Source organism: Strix aluco, chromosome 3 (genome assembly GCF_031877795.1).
Source record: "Strix aluco isolate bStrAlu1 chromosome 3, bStrAlu1.hap1, whole genome shotgun sequence".
NCBI classification, from domain to species: domain Eukaryota; kingdom Metazoa; phylum Chordata; class Aves; order Strigiformes; family Strigidae; genus Strix; species Strix aluco.
In genome coordinates, this window is record NC_133933.1 from 55,054,411 (window position 1) to 55,073,727 (window position 19,317).

The 19,317-nt window shown below is 34.8% G+C and overlaps 1 protein-coding gene across 12 annotated transcripts in view; it reads right to left on the reverse strand.

Annotated features, from left to right (window-relative positions):
* QKI (QKI, KH domain containing RNA binding) overlaps positions 1–19,317 on the reverse strand; it is a 169,478-nt gene that overhangs the window by 111,705 nt on the left and 38,456 nt on the right. For all 12 annotated transcript variants that reach the window (XR_012622508.1, XR_012622509.1, XM_074818624.1 and 9 more), the window contains exon 2: positions 17,699–17,841. Coding sequence is in view for 10 of the 12 variants with exons in the window: in XM_074818624.1 (XP_074674725.1) it covers positions 17,699–17,841 (143 nt within the window). In the remaining 2 variants the exon portion in view is untranslated. The remainder of the gene's footprint in view (positions 1–17,698; positions 17,842–19,317) is intronic.

Consider the following 19,317-nt stretch of genomic DNA (forward strand, 5'->3'; position numbering starts at 1 on the left):
GTGATGCATTATACAAAAATATCAGGATCCAGAGGAATATGAAAATAACACATTAGTGCAGAAGTTTTGCATATTACACACCTCAGAGGTTACAATTAAAAACTCAGCTAGTAACGAAGAGTAAATGAGCTCTCTCCATATGAAAACCTACATCTATTACTCTTTCCCAGATCTACATTTAACCTAGGTATTACATAATGCAGTTATTGTAGCAGTAATTTTGGTAACATCTTAAATTCCTTTAAATTAGATTGGTTTTTAATTCTTTTAAACACAAATTCTTAGGTCAATTGCAACAGCACAGGCTTCATGAGATGCCCAGAAAGTTTTTCAAGCTCACTAGTGAGCACGGGGCAGGGATGAACACCTTAGTTCTAAGCACTGGGGTATTTATGTTGCATGGCATTCATCAGTCCTTCTCCACGATGTTTAACCTCTAATTCACCTCATCTAGAAAGCTAGAAATGGCATCAGTACAATTCAAACACTGAACAGTTATCATTCTGTTCAGGATTAAAACCTCTTGAATGAACATGCACATGCTGCAAGCCAGTTGGCTGACAAGAACTGAACATAATATTTAGCATTTGTTGGCCAGTTAGTAAACAGACCTTGCCTATATAGAGATTGCACACAGTCTTTTAGTAAGAAATGTTGGTCTAGAATTATCTATGTTTTCTGGTAAAGCTTTAATAATAAGACAGTAAAGAATCCACGATGAACAGTAACACCTCATTCTTCCTGTGAGATTAAGAATTGCAGCTTTCCCTCTTGGACATCATCAATACATGCTTTCGTGATTTCAAGGACAGATTACCATAATAAACAGTTTGCTCTACCTTAAGAACTGTTCATTTATTACTGTTTCTTACTAGAAGTTCTCCGAGTAACATTAAAACAGGTGGTACAATAAATAAGAGCTTTTAGGATTTTTTAGTAATAAAAATCAGAGTGTTTTTTGTATTTAATTGTTCTTTTTCACTTAAAGTAATTCTATTAGTTACAAGAATCACACTCTGCAAAGAGTAACCCTGAGCTCTACTCAACTATAAAGTTCTCTTTGCTAGCACCTATATTCCGGCAACATAACATTATTTAACAAATTAAAACCTGCTTCAAATTGTGTTCCAGAATACGTCAAAATAAACAGCACACCACATAATTTCAGATAGAAAACTAAGGTTGTTTTAATTGGGTGATAAATTTTAATACATATATTGCTTGCTACAATGAAAACTGAATTGTTTTTATGAAGCAGTACTGTACAGTTAAAGCCCCAAGACAGCACAGCAACATTAAAGAACATAATCATCTTAAAATAAAAATACCAATTTATTCCATTTAAAGAAAGCACAACTCTGCAAGGTTAGTTTCATTGCTAGAGTTGACTTGCCAATTACCAGATTATTTACATTAATTTCTGACTGAGCAGAGTATCAGCCACTGGTAATCTTTCAAAAAGCTCAGAATCTTTTTCTGATCACTGCAGCTATAAACTAGGCAAACCAGATTATCCATGTGATGTCAATAAAACACAGCTTTACTCAGACAACCACATCCTAATGCTTAAAACGCTCCTTTAAAAAAAAGGCAAAAAGTAAAAATGCATTTAAAAGTATAGCTGGGATTTAGAATGAATTACTAAATCCTTTAAATCTACATTATTCACCTCTAATATCCTCTTTGCTGAAGGCTTTGAGAGCTTCTTTAACTGACAAACAGCTTTACAAACCCCATGTAAATACAATGGATCAGATCTATAAAAAAGGAAGGGGGGGGGAAACATCAGGCTAGCTTTCCAGGTCATTTTAATAATGGTAATAGAGCTTTCTTTATTAAAGAAAAAAGAAATCCCAGAGCACAAATATTAAAAGTAACACACTGAAGTATACAACTTTTTTCTCCAAATTCTTAATTTGTATAAGAGAACCTGAGTAAATTATCAAGTATTCAGATTAAATACTTGGGTGTTTCATTCAGATGATTTTTTTTTTAATAAAATGTTGTAACGATAGCTAGAAATTTATCCAAGTAACAATCTTTATCACAGAAGTTCTAATACACGACAGAACCACTTCAGCAGTAGCTAAATCTAGTTAACTGAATGCATTATAACTAGTCAGAGAAGCCAAAATAGTTTTCTTTATCAGTTTGAACTAGTTATCTGTTTGAACTAGTTATCCGTCAGAACTTGTTATCAAAATGCAGCCATAAGAATTCAGGATGCAGTAATTCCTGTACATTCAAAAATCAAAATCTTCAAAATATATGCCTCTTGTTGTCTACTGTCCCAACATAATTTTCATCCACACATTTAACCACAAAATATAACAAAGAGTTCCTAGAAACTATATTTTCAGCTCCTCTGGGCAGAAGATTCCACCTGATCTTTTAAACACAACATGTACATGTGTTATCAAAGGTGGAAAAGATGAAAAAAAGTTCATATGTCAGCACAAAGATAGGATCTTTAATCTCAAGGGCACTGTTTTGCCAGATTAGCTGCTAAAGAGCTAACATAATTTGTTCACAAATTCTTTGGCTAATTTGAAGGTCATTCTATCTAACAGCATACCAAAAAATAAAATAGCCTAACCTACTAGATTTGAAAAATTACCACATCTAACCAATTCAGTTTTCTAAAAATTAACGCAAGAACTAAAGATTTATGCCAAGACATTTACCACTTAATTTTAAATGAAGTGATTACTACGGAGTTTTACTGTCCTAGAATTGTGTAAGATTTTTTCTTTTCAATTTGTCTGTAGCAAGATTACACCTCTATCATGTAATTTTGGCATTAGATAATACAACCTTCAGATGGAAGCTATCCAAACAAACCAAAAGGAAGATCTACATTTTTTGTGAAAATTAATGATATACTGCCACCATAAAGACCTTACATTATATAGTCATAGAGTCAAGAAACTTTAAAACACTGCAAAAGTTGCACTGCTTCAACTGCTTTAAATAGAAACAGCGTCAATCAGATAAATGGACTACAAAGTTTAAGAGAACTAATTTAAGAGTAACTCTTAAATTACGGACCTCTAACACAAAACTATACAAGCTGTGTCCTGTTCTTACCCATACAGAATTAAATAATTATTTGGGAAAGAAGGTAATATAAACAATCAGCACTTGCATTAGACAGGTAGAAGGAAGAAAGGCAAGTTTATTAAATTAGCTACAATTTTGCTGGTATTTATTCTGATATTTTTCTGTAATGTATCACATAGAAAATATCTGCATTGACCTAAAAAAACTTACAAAATTCAAAACGGAGATCCACAAATGGCCGCTGTGCTAATTCAAAAGGTAACCAGCACTTCACAAATGGTATCATGTACTAAATGCAAGAGAAGATTTTCAAATTTGGGGGTGTTGGTTGATGAGAAGCTCAACATGACCCTTAAAAAGTGTGCTTGTAGCCCAGAAAGCCAAACCGTATCCTGGGCTGTGTCAAAAGCAGCATGTTCAGCAGATCGAGGGAGGTAGTTTTCCCCCTCTACTTCCCACTTGCGGGAACCCACCTGTAGTACTGCATCCAGCTTTGGGGCCCCCAACGTAAGAAGGACATGAACCTGTTGGAATGAATCCAGAGAAGGGCACAAAGATGATCAGGGTGCTGGAGCACCTCCCTTATGAGGACAGGCTGAGAGAGTTGGGGTTGTTCAGCCTAGAGAAGGCTTCAGGGAGACCTTATAGTGGCCTTCCAGTACCTACAGGAGGCTACAGAAAAGGTGGGGAGGGACTCTTTATCAGGGAGTTATCGTTAATGTCCCTTCCAACACAAACCATTCTATGATTCAAATTACTATATAGCTTCACAGCCATAAATCTCTCAATACAGAGGTATATAAAAAAAGTAAATCTGACTAATCACAGTACATCAAATTCTCTGAGCAAAGAAGCTCAAATCTCTGTAACCTCTTTTACTCGAGGCCTGAAAACCATTATCTGGCGCATCATCATGGTATGTACAGTCCACATACTTATTTTAGTACTCCCCATAGAAGATATGAACACATACAAAGATAATGAATTAATGCAAGACCATCTCAAACTGATAGAAAAACCGTCTTAATAGTACAAGGAGAAACTGCTCCTACCATGGGAAAAAAATAGCTCTTAACACTAAGACAAATGAGACTCATCTATCATTGTTGTAGTCTTCTAAAAGCTGCCACTAAGGTCCTGGGCTACGCCTCTCTTCTACAAAGGCTCCAACAAATTTTAAGGAAGAGGACACAGCAGTTCCTTCTAAGAGGAGGAAATCTGGAATTTCCTGATCTCCTCCCACCATGTCAGATTATGCTGCTGCACAAGGAGCCTGTCCACATATAATGACAAATATATGGCAAAGTACTCTCCAGTAAAGGCTTCTAGGCTGGAGCACAGTTTCACTCTAGCCCACAGCTTCCTTCAGGTAAAGGCTGGGCCCATTCCTTCTCACCTGTTAAACCCAACGGAGGACAGCCTCTAGGGTGACCCACCAACACTGACACTTATTACAGATATTAGAAAGAGGACAGAAAAGCTTGTTCATTACTAGTTTACCTGTTGAGAAGCCATAAATGAGGTTTTGCTATTCACTTCTGTTTGGGTCAACTGACAGCTGTAAGCCAGGAGAAACAATCAAGTTTGGGTTCAAGAACTAAAGTTCTTGAGAAGAAACAGTAGAGGCCTCAATCAGCCAGAAGCAGCAAACAATATCAAGCAGGATTAATCTTCCAACTAAGGTGCTGGACTCATTTCCAGCTTATATTCTAACAGCCTTTACCACATGCAAAAGAACCAGATGCAGTTATAACTTACATATCAAATATGAGGATTTTAAGCAGTTAAACACTGATTGTTTCAAACATGAACATGCATTTTGAAAATGCATCTAATATAAAATCACAAATCACATAATACTTTTCTACATCTCTAATAAAGGGGGGGGATTAAGATATATAAAGTTTATACCATTCGAGAGCATTCATGCTTTCATCTTTTACAAAAATAAACATTTTTTTCCCTAAATTAAGTATTAAACTGTAAGATACTTCATCAAGTATCAAAATGTTTCCAAAGAGTCCCATTAAGGAGTGAGAAAACATCAAAAGATCATTACCATAAAATCACCTAACAAACCACTTGAATCAAAAGTAAATACATTAATTTTTAAAATAACTTTCTTCAGACAGCAAATGAAGTATTGTTTTTGCACTGAATGAGCCATGGAAAACTGCAAAGTTTTAGACTAGTTCTATAAAGCTATTTAAATAAAATTAAGAATTTTATGTTACTAACAAAAGCACTCTTTCGAAGTTTGTCCTTCCAAACTCTTTAACCTTCTCTGTCATTAGGGCTGACTGATAAGCCACCAGCTGTTTTTTTCTTCCTCGTGCTACAATGCATTCTCTTCCTTTTTAAGGCTAGTATACCCAAGCAACAAACAGCACGATTTAAGCCAGCTGCCAGAATGTCACAAACCTATATATTTAGCTCCGCTCTCATTTATTGCCATCTCTCAGTGTCAACCATTTAATGTTCCTTTTGCTCCAGTCTACTGACATTCCTCACTGAGCTGACAACACTGCAGGCTGGATCAGCAGCTAGGAGGTACAAGAACACACAACAACAAAGCAGAGACCGTATCAGTTATCACAGACAAAAGCCATGCCTTGTCAAACATACTCAAGGTGAAAAACATTTGGGGTTTTGGTGCCCCCCTCCAAATTTCTTATCTCATTTTCACTGTTTATGAATTGTGTAATTGTTTCTATAAATATTAACTTTAGATCTTTAGTGAAACAGCAACTTCTTCTTTTATCATGTTTAACTAGCATTATCCTATCTTCCCCTAACAGGACAGAAATTCTCCTGTTTGTACTATATTAATTTGAACTATTTGCTTCACTTCTGCCTTCTCAATGCTTTTCATACAAATATAAATTGTGCACAGAAGTCATATTTGCTTTCCATTTAAGGTTGTTTTAAACATTAACCCTTTTCCTCATGACACAAGTTTAAAGAAAATCTTAATAGGGCAGTTTCAATTCCATTTCAAGTAGCTATAAAATAATATCCCTCAAAATGAATTTTATGCTACATGTTCTGTTCATGTAAAAACACTAATCTAATTACTGCCATATTTTGGAAATAATTGGATTTTAAATTGCTTAGAATTATCAACATAAGTGAGAAAGCTGTAAAGATAGACAAATTAACAATTTCATGGTTTTAAAATAGGAATCTCTGTTATCGTTAGAGGCCCATTTGCAATGATTTAAAGGCCACAGTACAGTTTGGTAGTTCCCTCCTTTAAGTGGTCATAAAAACCTTTAAACAGTAATTGAAAGATTGTTAACAGAAACTCTTTCAGGAAATCAGATCCCATGAACAATCTAATAGTAGGCATGCCTAAGTGAGATAGTGAATAATCTGTTTCATCCTATTCACAAAGATGAGGTTTTCAGAACAGTGACAAGACATCAGTTTCAATAACACCAGGAGATGAGTAAAAATTGTTCAATTCCATGCTCTACTTGGGAATTGTGACACATTTATCTAGAGAATTAACAAGTTGTGCTGTGTGTAAATGGGTCTCCAAAACCTAATTGTAGGTTCCAGCAGTGCCCTCTAAGCCTCACAGTTTATATCATTAAACTCATATTCCAATAACAAAGGATCCTCAGGATATACAGTCCAACAACTAATTTCCATAATAATACCTTTTAATTAGATGTGACTACATGTGACATTACCCAAGGCACTTGAAGTTGGCAATTTTGCTGCAGACTACTTCCAATTCTCAGTAATTAGAAGTGAGAAAGATATGTTTAAATTGGGGCACCACTGCAGATGGTGATACTGTTGTTACAAATACTTTGCAGAAATGAAAATTCTTATATGTATTGGACACCATTCTCTTTTTTAAAATTATCACAGAAATGCAGTCACTTTTCCTTCCCAAAAAAAGGAAGAGCGGACCAAACAAACAGGCTTTGAGGTTATACTTAAGTTTATGCAAAGGAGAGGTGCTCAGGAACCACTTTGTTTCATCTTATTAGTTACTAGAACTTTAGACTTCTGCATCCCTTTCAAGCAATAGATTTTATGCTGAATTATTCAGTGTTTTATAATTCTAAGTTCCAAAAATAAATTTATTAGTCACCTTGCAAGGTGAAAGGAAACACAGAAATTGTATACTCCCAAATCATAAGGCCTTAAAGCTGTATTATATAAATAGTAATTACTATTTTTTCCTCCACAATAGCACTCTGACATGAAATGTTTTTTTTTTTTTTAAAAAAAAAAGGTAAAGGACCACACCAAGCAACAGAGCAACTAAACCCATGATAAAGATATATAGTATTGTTTTGTGGAGAAAGGCAGGCATTACCAATGACAACTGTAATAAAAGTTTCCATATTCAACCAAAATATTTGGGGGGAAAAGCCATTTTATTACATTTCTGAATTGAGTGACAAATTAAGGTATTAACCTTCCTAAACATAAACATGCTTTCCATTCATGTGTCTGATTTTAACTACCTAATTTAGCTGACTAAATGGTAATTTATCATCACCCAATATTAGGTATTTTTGCTTTGCTCCTTTACTTTTACAGACATCCAAGTATTGGTAACACAACTGCAATCTGATTCATAGAATTAAAGCTCTCTAGTAGAAACAAACTGATTTATATTAATTCGGGGGGGGCAGGGAAATCAGAATTCTTACCTAGTTTGAGACAAATCAACTTCTGAAATACTTGTATCTTTAAATATATTGAAAAGGCTCCAGTATCTCACAATTAGAACTACGAAAACTCACGATTTAAACACAGAATGATAACGCTTAGCCATAGGAGCTTTGTACCTAACAATTTCTATGTACATAGTTTGCACTGCATTAGATTCATTAGGAGTTGATTTACCAAGAGAGGTCTAGAATCTCCTGGCATGAAAATACTGAAACAAGTTACAGAAAGTAATTTTAAATTGTTTCATCAAAACAAAAGCAATCTTGCCCCTCCCAAAGTTTAGAACAAAAAACAGTGAGGTTATATAATTAGTAGTGCTAGTCATTCTACTACAGATTTCAAGAAACATGCTTCAACCAAGTATAAAAGAAAAAAGACTAGTAGCTTACAATGTCTACTTGCTGTTGTCCTACTATTTCTTCTAAAAAAATTATGAATAGGTTTCTCAATGTTGACCATATTTAGAGTGAAAAATTGAACAATTCCGTTCACCTTCTGAAAAGGCTGATACAAAAGTATTCAATACACATGTACAGCTGTCAGAATCAGTAAGTTTGCAAAATTCAAGCCTAGAACTGCAGAACAGGTCAGAAATGCAGAAGATATCTCAAGTTATAGCCCTCTGAATATTTCCTTTAGTGCTTTAAGGTCTAATCCACCTCATTCACTTTAAATGACTTCTGCTTAAAAGCTGTTATATTACCAAAGTTTAACTCTCTGCTCTATCTGTAAGAAGGTAATACATAAAAAGACAAATGAGGCAAAACTGAAAAGTGCCTACAACACGTTAAAAAGGCTAACTGGTCAGGAACAATTAAGGGTACAAGTCTCATGACATATGCATTATATAGTGTTATGTGCTTCAGCTAGTGCCAAGCAGTAGAGAGCAGAAGTACTACAGTCCAGTATTACAGTAGTAGTAGTACCTCTTCATATCAAATCATATTGAATCTATTATCCTAAACATTTACAATTACAACACTACTAAAATAGCAGCATATCAACAATTACTATATTCAGGCTTCATTTCTATCTAGCTTTTGCCTTTTGCCCAGGGGCTTGTTGAGCAAGAAGACAGACAGACAACAGTTCTGTGATGACCACCACCACCACAACCATTTCAACAAAAGAACTACCTCGTATTTGCCACAGGAAAAAAAGGCATAAGAAAGAGTTATCACAAAGCTTTGAGATGCACTTCGGTTCACATGCCAATCTACCTGCCTCTAGTAACACATATCTCTATATTCCAGATCTATTTATGCCACAAAGCCAGAGTTCCAGGTCTGTCATTCAGCTTGCCCATCTGCTGACTCCCTGAAGAAACTGAAATCCTTCAGAAAGACTTACAAGCCTTTGTTTACAATTATCCAGGTCTCAAGGACAACATCTGCACTTGTGGAAGATAAAAAAATATGCAAAATGTTATTTTGGCCAAATTTGAAAAAAACCCAAAGAGATCAAAACCCAAGAAATACTGTTTCAGTATTTGTGTTGAATGACAGCAACTTTGCTTTACTTTTAATGCAAGTGACATTCACTTTTCAGTCAAATGAGTTCAAACTATAAAAATCAAACAACTGGGTTAAACAGTATGACCCAGAAGTTTAATCTGTTAATTTTATTAATATATTAATTATCATCAGTACTTAAGATACATTAACAAGATAACAATTGGCCACTTCCCCTAATCATGATAAAAAATTTGGAACAGAGATATTTATTTCATGCAGCATTCACAGTTTCAGACCACCTGTATTTGCCAGGGAAAAAAATCACCTGAGGATCTGCTGCATATTTAAGACAACTTTAAATCATAATTCAATGGATAATCTTCCCAAAGCAAGCAGTCCCCGTATAACTGACAACTGGACAAAGCCCTCGGTGTCTTTTGAAACTAAAGATCATGATGTTTGTAACTAGAATGAACTTGGAATTTTCAGGTCAGTATGTTCTGATTGTTTATAAACCACACAGCTGAAAGATATTCATCAAGCTTATGTTAGTACTCTGAAGAAATAAAAGCTTCCGAATAACCACTGATCAACCTAAGCAACTTAAGTGTTGGGTGGATGAATGTGCACCATTAGGACAGGTGCATGAGCCTTCCCAGAAGACAAGAGAATTACTATGCTATCTAATAAGAGACAACTAAAATGAGTACAAGTAAGGTGTAAAAAGGAACTGGCTGCTCATCAACCAGCATTATTTTTCTAAAAATACTGAGTGTATGCGAAAGAAAAACAATGCATATAGTTTCAAATAAGTGTAGCAAATTTCAAAAGGAATAGGTGCCTTCACAGAATTCAACTATTTTACACTGCTTTTAATAAGAAACATATAAAAGCTTAGAATTGTGAATTAATATTATGCCAGAGTAACTGAAATGAAACAACTGTGTCCAACTACTGTTCTTATCAGCTTAAAAAAACAGCAGAGACTGAATAAATTGAGTAGATCCATACAATAGATGGACACCCATTAGCTACACAATCTCAGAATCTCCTACGCAGATATATCTATTGAGGTAGCATTTGTGTTTTATTCTAAATCCAACATTCAAAACTAAGGCAGGTAAACAACAGTTCCTAAGGTATGAAATAAAACACGGAAGAAAAGAAAGTTCTAAACAGAAAGCTGATTCATTTACAAGCTGGTATTTGTGTACAATCTTCCTCTCAACCGAATCATGGAAAAAGACCAAGTGACCAACATTGTCAAGACAAAAATACAAAGAACAACCATCCTGTCCCTTTGAATTATGGATCAAATTCAAATCAGAAATGAATGCTATAAATGCAATATTACACTGAAGACTTTTCCATAACAAATAAAATACACGTTAAAATGTATTAATGAGTTAAGAACTTCACAAACAACAGAACCTAAAACAAGCACACCTCTTTAAAAAAACTAGTCCATGTTCTCGCTTAAAAGGAAACCTTTTTATAATTAATATGCACCTCCAAGGCTTGTAGGCACTTAATCTAGTAATAAATGACAGACCTTTTAGTACTGGAAACGTAAGCTGATTTTTACCTGAGTATATGATTTAGGAGAGATACAGGGAAAGTATCAAGCTGATATTTTGAATGGTACTCAAAATTACTTTTAATACCAATTCAGGATGGGGCTTGGTGCGTTCTTAACCCAGTGAAACACAGAGCAAGCATAGTTAGTGAAGACTTGTGTTTCATTGATCTACCTATAAGAAGTTACGTGCTGTCCTCTTACAAGAAAGCATTGAATTATTTTTGCAATGGCAACTCCATAAAAATCCGAGTGCACAAACAGTAATACCTGAACTACAGAGCTACTAAAAGGGAAGAAATATCTAATATGGCTGTCAAAAGTTTACTGACCCAGGACAGGGTGGGGGGGTGCAGAAAGATAGCATGGTATTATAATTGCTAGGTTAAGTTTCTGGGGAAAGTATAGCAGATCAGTGTTACGTGTCTCCTTTTGTCAACTAACCAGAAGAAAAAAGTTTAAAAAGACCTCTTCATTCTCAAGAAAGGGGTTTTCTCTCTGTATTTCCTACCTCCTTAAAACACTGTACTTCTCAACTACAAACCCCATTCTTCAGGGTTCAACTTCAGCTCTCTGAACAAAAAGGAAGATCTGTTTTTGAATAACTGGGTGCATCTACTAGGGATTCTGATGCCTAAACAGTATTTTGTAAAACCACATACATATTTTTACACACAGATCTACCTTGCTCTATTAAGTATGTATTTAGCCCTTACTCATGTATTTCAATATTTAGTGCAGTCCTCAATCCTAGTTAAACAGCACGTTAATTCACAAAAAACTACCAACAAGTTCAGCAGGTGTACCCAAGTGTACCTGACCTATTCACAACAGCAAGCAAAAACGTCATGCTGAAGCACTTTCTCTTCTCTGTATAAAACCCTTCTTTACCGCGACAAACATTTGAAAAAACAGATTGAACAAAAAAGCCCAGTGAAAACCAAAATCAATATTCCACAAATCTCTCTGCCCCACAACTGACCTTTCATTATTTGTATTCGTAAACAACTCTTCAGTTCATAGTCTTGCAAGAACTACTACGCAAAGTGTAAGTTCTGAGGGAAAACAGTTCAGCAAAAGGAAGCACAAACTGACACAAGAGTTGTAGTACACGACCAACTGAAGTCACGCACTCAAATATTTTTGTAGTCCATGAACTAAAGAAATTTATGCACATAAGGTGTAGAATTCTAAAACAAAAGGGGTATCAAGACAGCTGTGATCAAACAGATTGCCCATTGAAAGCCTAACTCTGCAGAGATAGTTACAATTGAGAGACAAGCCATAACAAAAAGGCACCATGCAAGCAAAACCAAGCATGATAGATGATGACTACTAGGTCTTGTTCTTCAAAAAGTTCAGCTGGACATATCCTTTGCAAGCTCAAATTTTGTAATTCCCAAAGTTAACCATTTTTATAAGATTTATTCTAACTAAAATTTTAGATATTTCATTTACAGGAAAACAATAGGCATCTACAAACTAACTGTTCAGACTAGTTTTCTAGCCTACCATTCTCTTGGCTTCCCCACACACACTCCTCTTCACCCAGAGTGTACAGAAGGCGCCCAGATGTCTAGCACTAACTGTTAATGTCAGATTAGAGGACTCCTACCCTTATGAGTCAAAGCTGTATAGTGACTAAACAAGGAAAATAATCCACTATTTTCTACTACAAGTGTCATATACATGCTGGACGTCATTAGAAGTTTAATCCTATGATGTTAATTTTAAGAAGTTATTAACACAAGCATCACCATAACAAACCAGTATACTAACACATATGTTCAACTTGTGAATCAGTACCAGATGCAAATCATTCCTTCTCCCAGATTTCTGAATTTACTTTGAAAAACATTAAGGGAAACACTGTCCCTAGCCAAATAGCAAGTGCTATTTACATAGTCTTTACTTGTCTTACCTTCACCTTGTCTCCCTTTTTTTTTTTAATTTACACATACAAAAGAGAATATATGCAAAAAAGAGCAAAATTTGTAAGAATGAAATGGGGATAAGAACATTAACAGATAAATGACTAGGTAATCACCTAACTTAATTCCACTCAATGCTTGAAGAGCTAAATGGGGAAGAAATAACTCTCACAAGGATGAGATATAGACCAAGTTCATCTGTACTGCTGGAACTGATGCTGAGCCTGCATGACTACTGTCAGAGACTAAAGGACAGGATTTTTATCTCCAATGTATTCTCGATCGCCTTCCATCTTTTTGCATCCGAGGACAAATACGCTCTGGAGATCTGGCAGGCTTATTTCTGAATAAAATTATGGCAATGTGTGTCATCTTTCAGCAAGGTGCTACCAAAAATAGTAAGCTATTGAGTGTGAACCAGGGCTCAAAAGAAACTTATCTTTCAAAAGGCGAATCAGATGGTCAGTAATGGAAGGATATCAAATAAAACATTAGACAGAAAGGGTAAAAACACTTCATACAAATGTCTCCATTTTATTAGCATCTAAACAAAGGGGACCTTTCTCAATGATCCATTTCCTTACTATTTGCAACCAGAGTGTGTAAAACCTCTTATAAATATATAAAGTTCAAACTCAAAATTAACTTTTTTGCTCCCACTAATTCTACTAGAAAAATGTTTTTCCACATATCTCATTCAGACTGGAAATTAGTAATCAAACTATTTTAGTTCATACATTTGTACTTGACCTTTTGCCAAATCTTCCTTCAGCCCTGCTGGTACTCTGTAGCCCAAGTTTATTTACAGAGACCAGTTACATTCTCTCTTTCCTTCCTACTGCAAGGATAAACAAGGCCAGCTCTTTTAGCCTCCCTGTTTACCACTAGGGAGTGAAGAGCTTAATGAAAAGAATCAGAACAATAAATAAAAGATGATGTTATCATTTTCCTAATCCGTATTAGGAATGCTATTAAACTCTAATATTACCAAATTGAAAAAAGATTTAAGCGTTTTGTCAGTAAGTTCCCCATAGTAAAATGAATCCCTGTGTTCACCATTCTGTTGCATTAATTAAACAGTTTTAACTAAAATGGTCAGAAAGTACGCACAAGCTGTTTATCACTGCGGCCTTTGAGCTTCAGTATACTCGAAGGACATGCTACTTTAGATGCGATAATTACCGAGTTCTTACATTTTCACTGAAGAGGCACAGAAGAGTTCCAACAGAGAATTTCACATTAATCAGAGCTAACAGGGTACTTATTAATAATAAAGCCATGATTATAATGGAAAAACATTTATTCAGTCCAACATTTGTAGGTGCTAATTCCAAAAACTGTTTAAATTGATATCAGACAAAGTTTAGTCTCAGCTCTTTAGGGAAATTCAAGAAAATCAATCATTTATCTGAAGCATAGGAGATGCTAAAGACTATTAACTATCCACCCACAAACAATAGCATTCTTCTGCCTGCTAAGAGTTCAGTAACTTTCCTGACATCTTGTCTTCTTACTTTTTTAAACTCTGATGGAAGATATTTCTCCATGAATTGGAAATGCCTTCCAACTGTAACACCAAAGACTTAAATTAGCATACAAAGATTTAACTGTAGAGAGAACACATTTTTAACTGAAGGGCAAATTATGGACAACTAATGGAATTTAATCTTCTGAGTGCCTTATGCACAATTTCAAGTTTCAGGAGCACATACATGATTCAGAAAATCTAAGCAGCTCAAATCTCAGTTTTAAGATTAAAATTTCTATAAAGATCTAACATCTTCCAAGAGTGCTACAAGAACTATACAGAACTGCAGTACTGCAGCTTGCAATGGAAAAACAGTGAGCCAGAAAGCAGACCACCCCAACAATTACACAATTTACCAGATTGAGATTACATCATGGAAAAATGCTCCTTATTAATATGACATACAAAAGAAAACTAGTTACGCCTTAGCAAGATTTTTGCTTGTCTTCTACTTACTAGTACAGAAGTGGAAATGCAGACTCTATATAGTCGGCATTTAAAAACTACAGGCTGCTTCAGACAATCAATTTTTTGGAAAGTTGAACCTTGCATCAACTATGATCTCAGAATAAAAATCAGAATAAAAATACTCAATATGCACTCATATAAAAAACTAAATTAAGAGTGTACAGGGGGTTTTATATATTTATTGTAGCTCTAATTAATTTTTATATATTCTTTCCTCTGTAGATACTCAAAGGACAGTCAAACATTAATATCAAAATGATGCAGGCTATGAAAATTTACTCTTTCATCTTTTCTACATATATCTATGTATGCTTATATATACATATGGAATACTTAAGTTTGTTTAAACTTATGACAGACCATTATTTTTATGCCTCACAATTAATTTAGGAATCTGTGTACAAAATGGCACTATACTACTATTCAATATTTACTACAGTCAACTAATCTACATGCTTAAAACTAAGTCAAAAATATTTACCAGAACAAAAGTTTATTAGAACACCATAGAAGTTTTTTTGTGTTTCAGGGGTTTTTTCCCTATATTTTAGCAATAAAAATATTACTAAGTCTACATCAGAAAACAGTTTCTGGTCACTCTTCTCTGAATAATCTTTAAGTTTATCCATCTTTATGTCTTGGTAAGGTATACAAGATTGTTGGTTGGAAAAGAATGATGGCAACAGAAAGAATTAACTGGATTTATCTGACAAACTCACTCTGATATTCTGCACAGCATGTCTGCCTGCATCTGATAACAATTAAATCAATTGTTAGATATGAGTAAGAAGTCTCACATAACACTGTGATTACAATGAAATTATCTTTACAGGCGAAAATAATCTTTACAAGTGAATTTTACAGGGTTTTTTTAAAAACAAGTTGGAATCACTATACTCCAGACCTTCTGAATGCTGTACTAGCTTGAATGCAAAGCAAGTTATTTAATTTCTAACTTGCAGAAAGATCTTAGAAAGGGTCTACATACAAGGTTTTTTTGTATGTAGTGGTACATTCTAGTTGCTTAACCAATTATTGAGGCTGTACAGATCCCAGGTAGCTAGGATCAAATACAGACAACATGCAGACAGGGAGGAGCACATAGAGAATGGCTGGGCTTATCTCCCTCATGAAGCTTCAACTGCCAAGTACCACCATAGTGGTAGAAGCTGTACATTTTCTAGCTAACATTTCACATCATCTCACAGGCATCAACTACCTTTTTATTCCAGGTCACATGTATCCAAATCACAAGTCTCTCCAACTTCCGAATTTGTAAAAGTTTATTAAATTAGTGACCACTTCAAGGTCATTCCTCAGAAGACCCACAAAGAACTAGCAGTAGCTAGAGAAATGATACACCCAAAAGTACACAAGTGCTTTGACAGAAACTGGACAAACTCTTTCCTCCTTATTTACACTACATTTGATAATTAACTAGCAGAGAAAAACTAAGCTACTACACCCCTGTTTTCTAAAGAAAAGCTTAATAATAATTTTAGGAAATCCAACCCCTTTTTCTTCCTCCTATCTCATGATCCTCATACAGCAAGCATCAAGTTCTGTAAAAACTATAACCAATAATTAAGCCAACTCTTTGCAAAGGATGCATTGTCGAGTTATAAAACCAAGATTTCAACAACTAAGCTATGTTTCAAAAAGCAAATAAGCAACTAAGATATATACTCATAACTAAGTGCAAAGCTACTTACGTTTCTTTATTGAATAACTGCATAGCACAGTTCCTCTCAAAAATCACCAATTCCAAGGAGTTTCAAAAGAATCACTGTTTTTGGTGTTGGGATATGTATTCATGTACATATATGTATACAGATATGCATATGCATATATTTAATTTGGAAGATAAATGGAAGGAAAGGGGAGAGAGATGTCCTTACTGCCAATGTAGATTATTTGAACACTTTTTCCAGTACAGATATTTTAACCCAAAAGCATCAAAAGAACTTTGTGAAAACTGAAAAGGGAGAGACATTTGTCTAAATATTTGGTTCTGAATAATGACTTGCACATAATATTCTTAGACTATGGAACAATCAGGTTTTATTTAGAGACCTGTATGTTCTAAACACCATTAAAATAAAGCTCAATTTAGAGAGCTTAATCTAATTAACGATACAAAGAAAAGCCACACAAATACTAAGTGTTACTTCCAATTTTTGCTGTTCTGTACTGTCTTCCACTTCATACAACTTCAGTGTGCAAATGTCTCACTTTGACCGGGCACTTCTCCACTGCAACACGACCTCTAAATTCTATTAGGGAGGAATAACACAATTTCTTATTTCATCAGTGATCAGTGAAAATGGTTGGGGTAGATTTTGACAGGACTATTTTTCTACGAGTTGTTTTAACAAACCATTCAGACCACAGGAGTTCTAAATAGTTTTTCTAGTTAAACCATTCTCCCTCAAAAAGATAGGTGTACAATAGAACAGAACACCCAAAGGAGAACATAACATTGGCATACAAGCATGGAGCTTTGCTTAAGGCAGGTAAAAAAAACCCCACAACCCCAAGATAAAGACACTTCTATATCCAACAGAACTGCTCACATAAGTATGTGACAAACAATAATTAAGTACAGTCTCCAAAAGGTCTCTAAAGGGTCTCCAAATATTCTTCAACTGACTCTTAGAGACATACTAAGAGGAAAAAACACTGTCCCAAGAACTACTTCCCTTATAAAACTCACTACACAGTGTCTTAGGAATGACAGTACTGAACGAACAAGATAATTCAGATTTAGATCTACAGCTTTATAAGCCATATTAGTTTGGTATTTAACACAACCTTCTTCCACTCACACTACAAATCAAGCCACCAAGTGGAACATACACTGCTTCCCTAAGAAGTATCTTGCCAAAAGCAGTTCAGAGTGATCCAAGGGTAGCATCACATGAAATTTACATCTAAAAACAACCACAAGGATCAAAAAATAATTTAGGGACTAAAAAGATATACTTACATCTGGATATTCTTTTACAGGCACATATAGTTTCTCTTGTAACTGTACAATAGGTCCCACAGCATCTGGTAATTCTGCACTTCTCTTCTCCGTACTACCATTTAATGTGTCGTTATACATGTCTTTCCGTACTCTGCTAATTTCTGTGGGGGGAAAAACGTATATTAGGTATTAAATACAGTAACAGGTTATAATCTAGCATGACAGTCTTCTCTTTCTAATCTTTATCAAATCTTAATGCCATTTTCTTCCTCTTTTTATGAGCGTCATGGTAACTTGAAAGAAAAATCTACTCTGGTATTGTTTAGTTCTTTGTGGTGTGTTGGTTGTTTTTTTAAATTGCAGCACGAATCTTAAATGTTTTCTTCATGTCTGTAAATTTGCTGCCTACTCATCCTGTTTATGGAGTTCAGCTATTGTTATGTGCAGCTCCTTAGAACACTTAACAAGATTGTTCACATAATTTAAAAGGTGTATAAAAACAGCTCTTTTATATATTTGTTATAATAAAGCATCTAGAAAGAAAAAAATTTAGAAATCTGTACCTAACAAAAAATACAGAAATGCATCTATACAGTACTATTTGCTAGCTATGAGATTAACTACAGCATTTGGAAATGAAATGGTACATCTTTCAGTAATGAGAAATCTGACAACTCAAGGACGCAGCTACTGAGCGCATGGCATTACAGCGAACTAGTAAATATTGTTCTACTGACTACTCCCAGTGAGGTAATGAAAAAATGAAGTCAAGTATAGTATCAGGGACCTGGGCAACCACTATATACACCTAGAAGTCCTACTACTTCAGTGAAAAGTAATGAAAAACTCAACAGCACCAGGAAACAAGTGGATTTACAAGTACTGTTTCTAGCAATTACACCTGTATTACCCACACCTTGAGTTAGGTACTTGCAAGATACAGTTGAGTAGTTCCAAACAAGGTAGTTAACGGATAATTTGATTCAAATCCAGGTTAGTTTCACTAAACTGTAACAATCTTAGAATGAAAAGAGCTTTCTCTTATTTAACCAAAAAAACGTATTTAACAAGAACCTGTATTTCATTCTAGAACTCTTACACTGGTATTTAAATTGCTGCTGTAAGAATAAAAAACCTCACATTTCATAAGTTAGGGAATCCCAACTAGTATAAAGTTTTCTCACTCAATAAGTTTATTCCAGTGTCACTAAAGAATTACTTAAAATGAATGTATTAACCAGGTTCCAAAACGAAAACTAACATTTAAACAAGCATTGTTCCCAAAGCATTAAGACTTATGATAGTGTAGGCTGTAAAGCAAAATCAGATATCTATAATTCCAGTTTTAGAATTGTTACAACTGCTTTTAAAATCTTCAGAATTAAAATGAAACTGAAAACAGAAATTTTATGTTTTCATCTGACCACAGGAAGCCACAGAAATGAGAAGTCACTTGAAACTCTAGCAGCAGACAAGAGATTAATATAACCTCTGTTTCATAATCACCTCTATTTTTTCTCTGGCAAATAATTTATAGATGAGATTTCACCACTTGAAAAGCTAGGGGTGAGAGGGAGAGCATCAGAAACAAATCTCTGAAAGGCAACAGACCTAATTTTCAACCAAGTTAGTCCAAT